The sequence below is a fragment of the Apus apus genome, chromosome 5 (assembly GCF_020740795.1).
Source record: "Apus apus isolate bApuApu2 chromosome 5, bApuApu2.pri.cur, whole genome shotgun sequence".
Taxonomy (NCBI): domain Eukaryota; kingdom Metazoa; phylum Chordata; class Aves; order Apodiformes; family Apodidae; genus Apus; species Apus apus.
This window is the reverse complement of record NC_067286.1, coordinates 50,041,127-50,055,307: the sequence shown is the minus strand read 5'-3', so window position 1 is coordinate 50,055,307 and position 14,181 is coordinate 50,041,127. Positions and strand designations below refer to the sequence as shown.

At 37.8% G+C, this 14,181-nt stretch overlaps 1 protein-coding gene across 8 annotated transcripts in view; it reads right to left on the bottom strand.

Annotated features, from left to right (window-relative positions):
* UNC79 (unc-79 homolog, NALCN channel complex subunit) overlaps window positions 1–14,181 on the bottom strand; it is a 106,053-nt gene that overhangs the window by 38,141 nt on the left and 53,731 nt on the right. For 6 of the 8 annotated variants that reach the window (XM_051621927.1, XM_051621929.1, XM_051621924.1 and 3 more), the window contains 5 exons: window positions 12,691–12,843; window positions 10,058–11,278; window positions 7,715–7,822; window positions 4,171–4,287; window positions 2,070–2,153 (listed from right to left, as the gene is read on the bottom strand). In XM_051621927.1, coding sequence (XP_051477887.1) covers window positions 2,070–2,153; window positions 4,171–4,287; window positions 7,715–7,822; window positions 10,058–11,278; window positions 12,691–12,843 — 1,683 coding nt within the window. The remainder of the gene's footprint in view (window positions 1–2,069; window positions 2,154–4,170; window positions 4,288–7,714; window positions 7,823–10,057; window positions 11,279–12,690; window positions 12,844–14,181) is intronic. The other 2 variants (XM_051621922.1, XM_051621925.1) reach the window with 2 other exon arrangements.

Below are 14,181 nucleotides of genomic sequence, written 5' to 3'. Positions count from 1 at the left end.
GGTATCTGTTCATTTTTTTAGTGAGAGGATAATTCTGCAGTTGCTATGACCCTGGACACCAGAGGATTTGTGGTTCCCTGTACTCCTGGGGAATTACCTTCCCATAGTTCTTGGTGACATGAAGAAGACAATTCATTCATATGTCTCAACATTAGTTCATCAATCTATTCATACCATCCCTAACAGATGCATAAGAGAGAAATCAGGAAAGGACAGGTAGAAGATATAATTTATTAAGAGTTGAGAAACATGGAGAACATTGGAGGGCTGATGATTAGTTAGAAATGCTTTCCAGTGAAAGTCTTCACAAGCATACTTATTCTCTGAAGCTGAGTTGTGCAGCTGGGGGCATAGACACTGTGATCATGCCAATATCACAGAATGCCAGGTTGGAAGGGAACTCAAGAATCATCTGGCCCAACCTTTTTAGGTAATACTATAGCTCCCTTTACTTTTAGCACTTTTTGTGCACCTAATATAGATGCTTGTTTTAATATGAAAAGTTATGTATAATGGAAGATTCAAACTCTTTGCTTCTCTGAGTTCTGCTTTCCAGAATTACAGCAATACAGGGTAGTCTAACATCTCTCCAGTATGGTGGTTTTCCTCCCTTGGTCCCTTTGTTTTCATGAAGCATGAAGAAGCAACTCGCCAGCTAGTTTGGTCGCTAAGAAAACCTCAAGAAGATTAATCAGATTCATTCATGAGCCATTAGAAACTTGGATCAAAGCTAATGTGATGTACGAGCTATGTTACTAATCTGAGATGCCTTGTGATGATCATTTACATACTGTTAGCAATTTCTTCTCCAGGTTACTCAGACAGAAAGAGAGATTCAGTTCTTAAAAGATCTCTTTTGGTTGCCACATGTAGCAGGGCATGATAGAGACAGCATTACTCCTGTTCCAATACAGTTCAGCTCCAATAATTAATCCAGGGAGCTCAGCTGGTAGATACCATCATTATGGATACAAATTGTCCCCAAGGGTATCTCATTCTAAAGACCAATCTATGAAAAGCTCATTTTGTGAACCAATTTTTAGAAGAGTACAAATGCTCTTTTGATGCCAATTCAACTGCAAATTAAGTGATCCATTACCAACTTTCTTGATGTTTGCTACAGTCTGCAGGTTCAAGATTTAATGTTAACATTAGCCTGTTCTGATAATATTTAACTACAGCAACACGAGGAAGCATCTCCACCTAAACTCATTGCAGATGGAATTTCTGAAGAGATAATCGCAGTTACTGCAGGAAAAAAAAAATTACTATCAGCTCTCAGGCAAAATAATCTAAGAAGCTCCCAGAAATTCTGAACTCAAAACATGTGGAGTGATGAGGGCTTGTTTCACAGGAATAAGACACATTTTAAACAATAATTTTACTAAGTATGGAAGGAAATACAGCTTTTTACATACAGAGTTCAGTACTTCATAATTGTCCCCTGAGATTTTGTTGGATTCAGTAATGCAGGACACCATAAAGTATGCAAGGTATAGGAGTAGGTTTTCATATATTTCTAGCCAGTTTTTTTTCCCCCTGGCAAATGAATAAAGATGCCTCTACCATAACTTTGAAAGTCTCACTGTCATTCCCTAAATGCAAGATCCATTGTAGCACACAAATGCTAAAAGCTGTCATAAAGCAGGTTACAATGTTGGAATAATTACTCAACATAAAAATATCCTCTCTTGTGCACTGAACAGTAGGGAAAGAAGGTAAGTTACTCCCCATTGCAAGGCTGTAAGAAAGTCTGGATGTATTTCGACTGTGAGAGAAGAGAGTTCATAAAGAAATAGGATTGAACCATATTCTGCATACAGAATCTTTTCTTTCCAGGTTGACAGCCAAAACAAGTACTAGCAGAAAGCCAGTACTTCTTATCAGTTGTCCCTGTCTTGAATGAAATATTGTGTCTAATAATTTTTCAATAACCTACATTCTTCAGGACAGTTGGGGGCTTTAATACAGCTGAATGGAACTTATAATTCAGCAGCATTAGGTACAAACCAAAAAACCTTCCTGACAGTCTTAGCAGAGAGATCAGATCAAACAGACATTGAACTAACCTCTGATTCTTAGTGGTGGTCCCTCCAAGTCGGGGTTTAAGCAAACAGGGACATTGCACATCCGCTTTCCATGCTGTATCTGCTCTGTGAATAAATACAGAACTTCAGTCTCCAGAACTATGCATCCAGCATCTGCTACCAGCACCACAAGTCTTCAGCAGTTAAAACAAGAAAAAGACAAATACAACAGCTATTGAAAAAAAAAACAAAAAACCCAAACAAAGAAAAGAGTTCCTTTTTTAAGCATAGAAAAGGAGTGGGGAGGAAGGGTGAGAGAAAGATGAAAGAAGTCTACAAAGGAAAAAGGACACAGATAACCTAATATCAAATAAGGCATTTTAGAAAAGTAAGTGTCTTTAACAAGAAAGGAAGTGCTAGCTGTAAAGATTCAACAAGATACGGAATATATGAGCCAGACAAACAGAAAGACAGTGTTTAGAAATACCAGGAGCCTAGAAGTCAGGTATAGTTTGTGCTGACAGAAGCAAGTCACAAAATTATTTTATTTTACAGATAGCAAGCTTAGGAAAAGAGTGGTTTGAAGTAGGAAATGAAAGAGACACACACTACCTATCAATGTAAAAAAGAATAAAAATAAAGCATGCATGAACTAAGCACACATCATATACTTATGTGTATTTCCTAGTTGTTACACCAGAGTATAATGAGTCTTAAAATTGTGGTGTGCCATTGAAATGACAAATAGTCATACTGAGCATTTGTCCTGAAAAAAAAACCAACAACCCTGTTTTCTGTCCAATTATTTTACTTGTAAGCTAGTGGTTGAAAAAAGAGACTGAAAGATGTAAAGCTTTCCAGAAAAGAACATTTTACTTTGTATCTCCCTGATTGGAGGCCTTTAGCTGGAATTAATGTTGGAGGTAAGTGTCTTAGATGTTGTCAAGAAAGCTACTGGACTTGGAAGAAGATCAACAAGACAGAGTTTCTAAATGGTTTTGAGCACCGACTTGTTTCTCTTGAATACAGGCTATCTACTTTTTGCAGAATGAAACAACAACTTTTTCATCTCTAAACCCCTGCCTGAGAAACTAGGTGATACCAGCTAAATCTCTTCAATAGATAAACTTACCTTAACAAAAAAAACCCAACACCGTTATCATTGACAAATGGTGATCTTTATGACTTAAGGATCTCATGCTGAGCATGCTGCTCAGGAGACTTTAGGACAAAGGATAATCCTGAACTATATTACCATGATGTCCTGGTTTGATCCAGGATGAAACCACTTTACCCATGATTTAGCTACAAGATTTAGTTTGATGGAACTTGAAGGCTGAAGACTGAATTAAGCAAAAATTTTTACTCAGCTGTCCAGAACTGGTGGTGAGACATTCATTCATCGTGCTAAGTCCCATATAATATTTTCAGCATTCCTTTCTCTGGATGCATTTGGATCTGCTGATAAATTCCTAAGAAGCATGATTCTGTAATGTCATTAACATCAATATGGGCAATAAAATATCCAGCGTGTATGATAAACCAGAGTGAATTCATCGTGTAGTGACACTTGCTATGAATTTGGTCATAACAGAAAATCTTTAAAGAACAAAACAAAACAAAAACCCCAACATTTGAGTCATGAGAAAATTATGTGCTTAATTCAGTTTTCATTGTTTTGCATTCAGCTTACAGGGAGAAAAAAAAGGTCAGTGAGTGAACAGAAACTTCAGGTTTTCAGCATGAGCTGAACAGAAACAAAACCAGCTGGTATGAGGCGTAACTCCTTGATGTACCAACATCACTATAAACATACATGCAAATAAATTATTCCATGCACCAGGGGTCAAATCCTATACCTAATGAAATCAACAGTGATACTTAAATTCATTCAGTGAGGTCAGAAAATAACCCAAGTAATATCGAAAGCTGTGGGGACACCGCTGTACCAAAGGGACTGCCTCCCAAATATGTAACTATTCCAGTTCACACCAGGTGAGAATCTAGTACTCACTATAAAGTTTCACTTGAGACTGATTACTTATCTGCAATGGTAGAATAGGAATACTCACTTTTTTAATTGATTGATACTGAAAGTAATTGGTTTAGGAAATAAAAGTAAAGAAAAATAAATGCAGCTCACCAGTATCCCAAGTGCTGATATTGTGGGGAGCACTAGACTGGTGTTCCAGCTGCCTCTTCATTAGCTGGTTCATTGTCAGAGCTCCCAAAGAGCCTCTTTTCATTTGTCTGAACTGAGCTGCAAGTCAGAAATGCAAAAGGATTTCAGGGGCTCAGACAACATGTAAAACTACTCCTATTTCCTGATCTTACAAGCCAGTATGAGAGAAGTACTGAAAGGAAAATGACTGCTTGCTCTCAGGATCTTGCTTAAGTCAATATGTGCTTTTTTTGCAACTACACAGGGTACAGTTCTGGCCCAAATGACATCGGTCATAAGAGACTTCGATTCAGAATCTTACCCACTGTGTCAATTGCCAGTGCCTTTTTGTCTCCTAATATCATGAAGGCTCTTCAAAACACTTGGTATCTTTGAAGTGTAAGACACTATCCCAAAATTCCCATGCTGACAGGTGATAAATATATACTTGGATCTCACTCACACACAATGTACCAAGGAAGAAAACTCACTCTCCTCCCTGCAAAGTATGGAGGACTGCTCTGCCCATGGCCACTGAAGGAAAACAAATTGACTATACCATGAGCACCCTTCATGGGTGACACAACCTGAATAGGCCTCCTAAATACCCACCACTCAGGCACACCACCTGTACATTATTCTGAAGTGTGAAGCCAGCATGCCTTTGAGGATGTGTCCCTTTTGTAACTTTATTGCCATTCTTGTTACACAGAACTAACAAGCAACAAGCATTCCATTTTTCCTTATCCAACTATTTACAATACTCCTTTAAATTGATACTACTGTTTGCTTTAAGAGATGTGTCTCACTAGATAATGCTCTCAAACACACACACAAAATGTGGATTTAAAATTTAAGACTTTTTTGGTCATGTATTTTCTCAGTGCTAAAATAGAGGAAGAAACATGAGATACAACTCCTGACTTTCTTACTTTTCTCTCCATTCATAAGAAAATTCAGATTGAACAAGCACAACACATTTGCTTGAACAGCTGAGTCTGAGCAATGTATTTCCACCACTGAAACCAAAATCATTGTTCACAGCATGAAGAGAGATTTAACATCCTGCTTGAACAAGGCATGTGAGACTGCCGACATGCACCTCCATGTAGGAAAGCTTTTGAAATGTTGCCTTAAATGCATGTATTAGAGCTTTCTTCAAAAGGGCTTTAAAATAACAGCAAGAAAGCAAAATATCCTCCCAATCATTATTTTAATCTGCAACTAAATTTAACATCCTTAACAAGATTTTCAGGTAGTTCCAAACAGTACCCAGGTAAGCTCTGAAAATAAAACCAGCATTTCACATTATCAATTGTGATGAAGAAGTACAGACAAGGTACAAACTACAGCTTTCAGAACACTCTGAGGGGCTGAGTGCCTGCTACACTTGGTCTACTCACTTTATATCTGAGAGTATCAAATGCAGAGAAAGCAAAGTATCCCCTAACAAAACAAATTGAGGCCCTGAGCAATAATAAACATAATTATTACTTCACTAGGAATATGCACACTGAAATTATTTTATTACGTGAAGTATTATAAGTTTTCCCTCATTACATCCTTTCAATGTATCAGAGTGCATTTTAGCTTTATTTTTGGTCCAAGTACAAATTTCTCCAGCATTGCTGCACAACAGTCCTTGTATAACTGAACTTCTGGAACTGAACCAGGCCAAGAGACCATGTTTCACTTTTAAAAGTTATACTGCAGCTGCCTTTCATAGCAAATTAGGAGAAAAATATAATTTCCTTCATTTCCAGGGCAAGGTTTTTAAATAGATGCTTTATCACTTTATCAGGCATAGAATTTCCTGATGAAAGAACAGCAATTAATGTTAGAACTGACAAGAGTGCTCAGAGTGCAGATGACTGTCAAAATATAGAAAATTATCTCTTTGAATTTTCTTAATAGCTTTTGCAATTGTAATTAAAAAAATGTAATGCATATTTCACATAATCAGGCTACTGTTGAGCAAGTTTGGACTTCCAGGGTTATTTACCTGATTTCTCACAGACAGTCATGATTTTAAATATTGGTAAGTTAAGAAAAAAATCTAGAAACCAAGAAACCAAGAGAGCTGCCAGTCTTTGACCAGTCTTGGAGCCAGGCTGATCGCCAGCATGTGACCTTCCATGCCTACGACTGACCAGTGGCAGGGGCAGGGAAGATTTCCTTGATCAGTTTTTCTACAAGTTAACAGCTATGAGAAGATCAGTAATCTTCATACAGTAATGATCTAGTGATCATGTCAATCATCCCTTCGTTGCTGTGGAATCCTCTACTCAAAAAAAGAAGTCCAAAGGCACAATCTTCTTATCACAGTTAATGTTGTATGCTCTCTGTGGCCAGGCACTTGTACAAGAAATGTTATCTGTTTGTGTAAAATAAATGCCTTGTGCTCACAGTCCTGATCAAGGCATGTCATGCAAAGCACTGTAAAAAGACACTGTAGAAGGTCAAATATATTTCAGTCTAAATGGACAAGAGACACAATGGAAGCATTCATGTCCCTTTTTGCAGCTCGAAACTGAGGCAGACAGAAAGAGGAAAGGAATATTTACAAAGGAATATAGACTTAATATCATATAGATAACTATCCATGATTTCATATACGGGAATTTACAGAACACGTAGCACTCAATGAAACCAGACAGAGATAGGTCTTAACTGGCACCTCTTTAACTGCTTTGGTAACTGACATCTAACTATCGAATCAGCAGAAGCTGAATTTCAGAAATTAAAAATTAAATTTTCTACAGCAATCTGAAATTGCAGTTCAGCAAGACGGCTGAGCTAGTCTAGCAGCTCACTGGTATCAAAGCAGGTCATCATTTCCCCTCCCTTTTCTATTAGGCAGAGTTTCCTCCCATCAACCTTTTCATGTGTTATTTAATATTATCTAAATGGACCCACTATTCTGGATTTTTTTACCTTTCTAAGTTGCCTCAACTTTCCAATGTTATCTACATCTGCTCTGTTAAGCCATGTGTCAAAGTCTACTCAAACCATACCAGTTCACTTTCCATTGAAATGGGTAAGGGAGACTCAGATAGCTACTGCATTTCAGTGAGCAGCTGAGAAGTGGCATTTCAAGACATTTTACAAAAATTGCAAGAGAGTTTTTTTCTATGGCCCAGCAAGAAATGCACTGAAGACCACAGTAGCAGCCCTGTGGAGCTCTCATTCTCTGCTTATGTGCAATGACAGTGGACAAGGCTTCTCTCACTGGAAAGCAAACATTCACCTTTAATGAAATATTGCTTTTAGCTGCTACCTATTCAAATCTAAGAAAACCACATCTGTCAAATCTGCCATGCCACAAAGTCGTAACAGAAAATCTTACAACAACTTCCTGCTAAAATTGTGCTGACCATCAGGGATTTAACAGATCTAATGATACCAAACACAGCCATAGTTCCAAGAACCAATGAAACTCAAGGGAAGACTTTTACCATACATGATATGCATCCAATGCACAAATACAGCAACTTCAATTTAATGCTCAAACCAGAGGTAAACTTACTTGATATAGAAGAGTGACTACTTGTCTCCGGGACACCTGCTTCCAGGGTTGGTGCAGATGAAGACTCTCTGGGCATTTCCAGTGTGGAAAGTCCTTTGGCAGCAGCATCTGCAAATAAAAATTGTTCTTAAACTCTCAGTATTTAGAACCAATAAACATTTTCCATCAACTTTCTCCCTGGATGCCCTTTTGATATCTTTTCAGTCATCCATTCAGCATAAAGCATTCCCAGTGGTTTTAAAAGGATTCAATGTGTGTGTCAGAAGACTTTTTATGGATGCACAGGGATCTAGTAATTAAAATCACTTTTTCAAGGAGATTTCTACCTATGCTCTTAGAGTTCAGAGCTAATAAATGCACAGAGAGTTTGATCTTGATCCCACTCAAGATTATCAGAACCACCAACATGGAAATAAGAGAGGTACGACTGATGTAAAGCTAGTTTAAGGGACAGCTCAGCATCTTTTAAAAGCCTTATCTTCAACATCCTATCAGTTTTCATTCTAAAGGCTGCTGACCTAGCAGTTGATTCTAAAGATTCAAAGAGTTTAAGACTCCACCATTAAAGAGAAAAATAAGCTATTAAAAATAATGTTTTGTTTTAAGTTAACTGATACTGTCAATATGGGAGAATAAGGTGAAGAAATTTTCAAGTGTTGATGGCTGGTTTCAGCATATCCTATAAAAATTAATATGAATCTGTGCTGTAAAAAAGTCTTAGGCAAGAAATTCTGTAGCCCAGCATCACGCATTTGAAGAAACAACTCATTTGGATAATTCAGAGATCAGTTACATCAGAAGCCCTTCTAAAACATATGGTAGTATAATAGGCTGACAAAGCTTGAATAAGACTTTGAAATTACAATCAGCCCATTATGATGGTGATATTAAGCCTACTTAAATGAATTACAACACATATGTTCTCAAATAAACTAATCAATAAGGCTGAACAAAGCAAAACAGAACATAAGAGATACATTAAACTACCCAAGTCACTAAATTACCTAGTTATCTGAATTGCTTGTATCAACCTGTAACGTAAGTGAGCACTTAATGAGTCATTGTGAATGTTTTATGCTCCCGTTGGATGACATAATTAGACCATGCACCAATGACCCTCATACGTGCTGTAAACCTAGGTTCCACATGGTGCTTCAGAACTGGGACAGCCCTTCCAAGCACTTTCAAGGATGACAGTGTTAGTTACTGCATGAAAACTGTAAGTAAGGACTAATGGTCAAAAAACCATTTTACTCTAATTGCACTACTTCTTCATGACCATTCTTCTCTAAGAACCTATGTGAAAGGTTCAAAAGCACTCAGCTCTCTTTTGTTTTTACAGAGCTCCAGCAGTTCTTCACTTTAGTGGAACCATACATAGGATGACAGGCCTGAAACGTAAAGAGAACAGTGTAACTATGATCACACTAAATGATTCCTCCTTGTAAAAGTGGAATACACTAACAGGAAATTATACTATGGTTCCTTCTGAAGCAATTAAGAAAGAAGGAGTGAGGTCAGGAATGCATAAATATTCCCCCCACATTTCACTAGTAATAGAGAACTGAGGCCTGAAGGATTCTTTTAATTAATATGTCTACAAAAAGAAAAAAGACTGGTAAAATTCCAATAACTGAAAAATCCTGAAAAAAAAACAGCCACAGAGGTAAAAAGGTAAAAAAGTGCAGACTGAGGAAACAGCTAGAACCCACTTCCCCTTCACCTGAAAAACTTAGTAACAAAGCCCTCTATAGAAATTACCTAAAAAAACCCTGAGATACACAGAAATACTGTGTGGCTTTTCCCAAGCTTGAATTTTAAATCTTTAACAAAGACACGCCATATAAACTTTTTGGATACCCAATACAAAGAAGGCTAGAAAAAGTTTTGTGTATAAAAACAAAATATGTGTGTGGTCTGGTTTCCACTGCCTTACGCTTACAGAAGAAATAAGGTCCAAAAATCACTACACACAATAGAGAACCAGTCTGTCATGGACTAAATTAGCAGGATCAAAGGCACAGAAGTGTGACAATTTTCCTGACTCCCTGCATAAAGATGCCGTGGAATTTCACTCCCTAAACTGGGTATCAGAACCAATAGTTTTGTCACTGAGCTCCACTTCCTCTTCAAACGGGCCCTCACACATGCACGGTATCTGTATGGCTGGTGTGTTCCTCGTGAGAAACAAACACCTGAAAGCATTCGCCTCACTCAGACCACATCAGATGTTGTACGTACACATCACTCTCTACACATACGCACATCTCTCCCTGCACTGATCTGTTACTAAAACCCTCATGTAGTAATAAGCCTTTCGATTGTGCCAGTGATTGAGCTCACCTGCCTCCTTCTGCTCCCCAAGCTTGTCAAGGATGTTAAAGGAAATGTCCAGGTATTCTCTCTGAATAGCACTCACAGCAATCTTCCTCTGCTTCCTCTGGCGAGGAACAATCTGAATCTTAAATTCTGACTCCTCAGTCTCCTCTTCTTGTTTCTGCTCTGTGTTTTGTTCGGCATCAGACTCTGTGTTGGTCTCAAGTTTATCACTTTCTGTTTGGTTTTCAGTATCTTCAGGGACTTTAATAAGAACTGTCTTTACATTTGGGCTTGGAAGACCACTAGGTCTAATTTCCTCCATGCTGAGCTCGGAGTTATCATCAAGGGACATTTCTGGAAGGGCAAATGATTTCTGCAGCAGGTCCCTTTTCTGCTTCAGTGTTAGTGTGTTCCCAAAAGACATGTCCTGAATTTCCTCTGGCTTAGCTAACTCTAAAGAGTCCTTTTGATCTTTTGGAGAAGTGGAAAGGATATCCTCTATTCCTGCTGACGCATCGTTCTTTGTATCCTTAGAACTAAAGTCTTTGGAGCAATCTTCAATGCTGAACTGGACCAGAGGAGTTGTGCTGAGACTGAGTACAGAGACATTGACAGGAGTTGAGGGAGATGACACAGCAGTTGTGCCAGAGACCTTGTCATTCAGCTGGTTTGTTGTTTCTTCCTCTTCATCACTCTCCACTATTCTAAGGGGAGGAAGAGGTTCAAAGACTAACGAGTCACTGTCTGACGTGGAGAGTACTGAATGTTTCTCAGGACCCGATGTTGAGTCAGAGGACAAATCTATCAGATCTAAATCTTCCTTGGGACCAGCAGGTTTAACTGGAGAGTCCATTTTCACTTCATAGGTTTCTATGCAGTTTAACCTAACTTCTGGTATGACAGGTCTTCTTGTTTCCTGGAAACTCTCTGTACGAGGAAGATTTTCTTGTGGTTCTATATTTTCAGCTTTAGTAGAAGAATTCTGCCGAGATCGTCCATAATCACTCTGCCTGTGTATGGTGTAAGCAGCAGGGACAGGTGGTTTTTCTAAGTCACACCGGTCTATGCAGGACTTCCTGCGATGTTCATCTAATGAAAATAACAGGGAGTCTGCATTCCCTATATCAAGAGATTTTTGTTTTAGAGAGCGCAGTTTTTTTTTCTGAATGCTTTCTTCTCTCACACAGCGTAGAATACTGTCTTGTAAGGCCCCCGTCTCTCTATATTCAGCCAGCTCTATGTCACCTGATTAAAACAGAAAGAGCTAATACTACCTCAGTTGGAGACTTCTGGCAGGTATCTTCATCTTTGTCTCATAATTCAATGTGACTTACATTTCAAACACAAACCTAGTATTAGTCAAATTTGTCTAGATTTCGTTTTAACCCAAGAGCCACATTACATAGATTTTTACAATTAGCAACAGCAACCAAAAAATCTACCAGTTGGGTTTCAGGTTTTATCTAAATTGTATCCAAACTCTACTAATCCTGGACAGATGTAACCCAAAAGATAAATTGCTTAACTTTATGCACTGAAAAGAAGATGGCACAGACAAGTAATTTCTACAGACATGGGATGGCTGCATTAGGCATGAGAGATGAAAGAAATGAGCTACACAGACCACTCAGAAGAGCTTTCAGAATAATTCTGGACTATAGCATTGTGGACATAATTTGGACATCAAAATATATTAGAGTACAGCTATGTTATTTACTGCAGCAAAGTGGGCTTAAAATGGATGCTTCTAATTCAAGAAGCACAGATAGAAATAGCAGTGAGGATGTGGCAGCACAAGCTTCAGATCATACAAGTGTTCAGAGAATTCTGCCCCCCAGTGATCCTAGGCACCAGCAGAGTCTAGCAACATCACAACACAGAGTCACACCTCCCTGTCCTGGGGAGGAGTAAAGTGAGAACAGTTATACTTGCTGGTACTACCACTGCATTGGTATTTTGCTATGTGAACACATTCATTGAAAACATTTTAAAAGGTTATCACTGCTGTTATTATGGAAGATGTATTTTCAGGTAAAACAGAATATTCTTCATCATTATTAACCCCATATTTCAAAATTCTCCACATACGAATCACCATGCAAAAAAAGCAGTGAGAAAAGTTAATGTTGTTTGCTCTTGTCAGAATCATCCCCTCCCATGGAAACACATGCAAGGCAAAAAAGACAGGTGGGTGGCAGTGGAATTCTCTTCAACATTTTTTAGGGTATTTATTTCAGAAAAACCCTTCCTATTATTTGAAACCACCAGAAGACCCTTTTTACCAATGGAAAACCATATTATTTGCAGCAGCAACAACAATTTTGCTAACCCTTGAGTCCCACCTCATTAAAAAAATTAACCTCTGGGAAAACAAATTTGAGTTAAAATCTTCAGCCCAATGCTGAAAGAAAATCACAGCAAATCCTCTTAAACATTTTTACATTAAAAGAGCTTCCAGTTATAGGAAAACAACCTGCTGATTTTAGATGTTTTTATTTTGGAGCGTTGACTTTGATATCCCTGTAAGAGAATTCATTCAGGAAAATTAGGAGTACCTGCTCTCAAAAGTCAAACAGGGTATTTGTATTTAAAAAAAAAAAAACCAAAACAAAACAAAACACAACTGCATGAGTTTATACCAACAAAACAATTCATACTTCTCTGAGCATTCATCTCAACTGGTTGATATTTCACCATTTTGCTGCCACCAATTCTTTTCAATCTTGCAAAGAAAGTCTGAGATTCTTTATTGCAAGGTCCAGTTGGTGTATCATGAATATCAGATTCATCAAAAACACTGTCTTCTTCTGCTGGAGAAAGAAAACTTTATTACTCTTAAGAGAGTGTATTCATTGAATGAAAAGCTGTCTACATAACAGAACCTCAGCTAGTTTCAATTAAACTTGAATTGGAAAATCCCAGGTATAACTTTCCCATTCTTGTTACATCTTGAATTAAGGTCAGAAAGGAGAGAGATAAACGAAAAATTTACAATGCAACAAAAGTATATCAAAGCTTTCACCATTCCAAGCTGATCTTTTCTACTAATATAGATTATTTAGATAGAAGAAAGACAATAGATCTGAACACCGACTTGAGTAAATAACTTCTATAGTGCTCACTGACAAATGGTAAATTGCAGATCAAAATTAGTACAAAGCCAGCAAGGTCAGCAATAAACCAGCAAAATAGGAAAGTGAAAAAGCAAGAAAACTATGATCTTAGGAAGCTGATAATAACAATAGAACAAGACCTAAGAGTATGAATTATGAAACTATTGATCTAAGTAGTAATAGTAACCATTGTGTTCTAATTTGAGACCTGCTGTTTAAAACTGGCAGAGAGAAAGATCCAAATCTATTTATCCATTTAAAAAAAACACATCACCTGTATGAAATGGCTGTAAGAAAATAAATTTAAAAAGGAAAAGTCTGTATCTATCATGTCTAGTGATTCATCTCCAAGGAGATAAGAAACACCACGGGAAAGATAAAGAAAACAGAGCACTCAAGAGAAGAAACCCAAAAGCTTGCCTTGTTTATTTTAGTAGGCAAACATGGAGAGGAAATGCATTTGGTGTTTAGGAGTGAAAAAGCCAGTAAGCCAAAGAGTTAGAACGGCCAAAAACCTGAAAACTTAAACTGGACATGAATATCTTTAGCTTTGAAATTGCTGGGAATTTCCTACTACATGTGAAGCTATAAAAATTCCAGCTAAAAGCATCAGGGATAAGATACCTAATTGATATGCTGAATCCAAAATTATTAATCAAAGTGGATAGCAAGAACTCCAGGGACCGAGTTTAATAAGTCAGGAGATCACTTTTAACATCGTGTCCTATGTTTCTAACTTCTGCCCCTTGACAACAAATGCTTCTCACGGGATTTATCATCAGCTCTACGTCAGTCTGTAGGCTTGCCATGATCTCTACGACAAAGTTTGGCATAGAAATAAGGAAAAAGGTTCAATAGTGGGGAAATCCATCTTTAGCATAGGGATTCTATCCAGGTAACAATGAAACCCTCATTTGTCAATCATCTAAACACAACCTTTGAGGATGACAGCAGCAAAAACACCACCTGACCAGAGACTAATTAAATCTCTTTAGAAAATGTGGGAAAGGCTTCAATTTTCCATGTCCCTGAGCA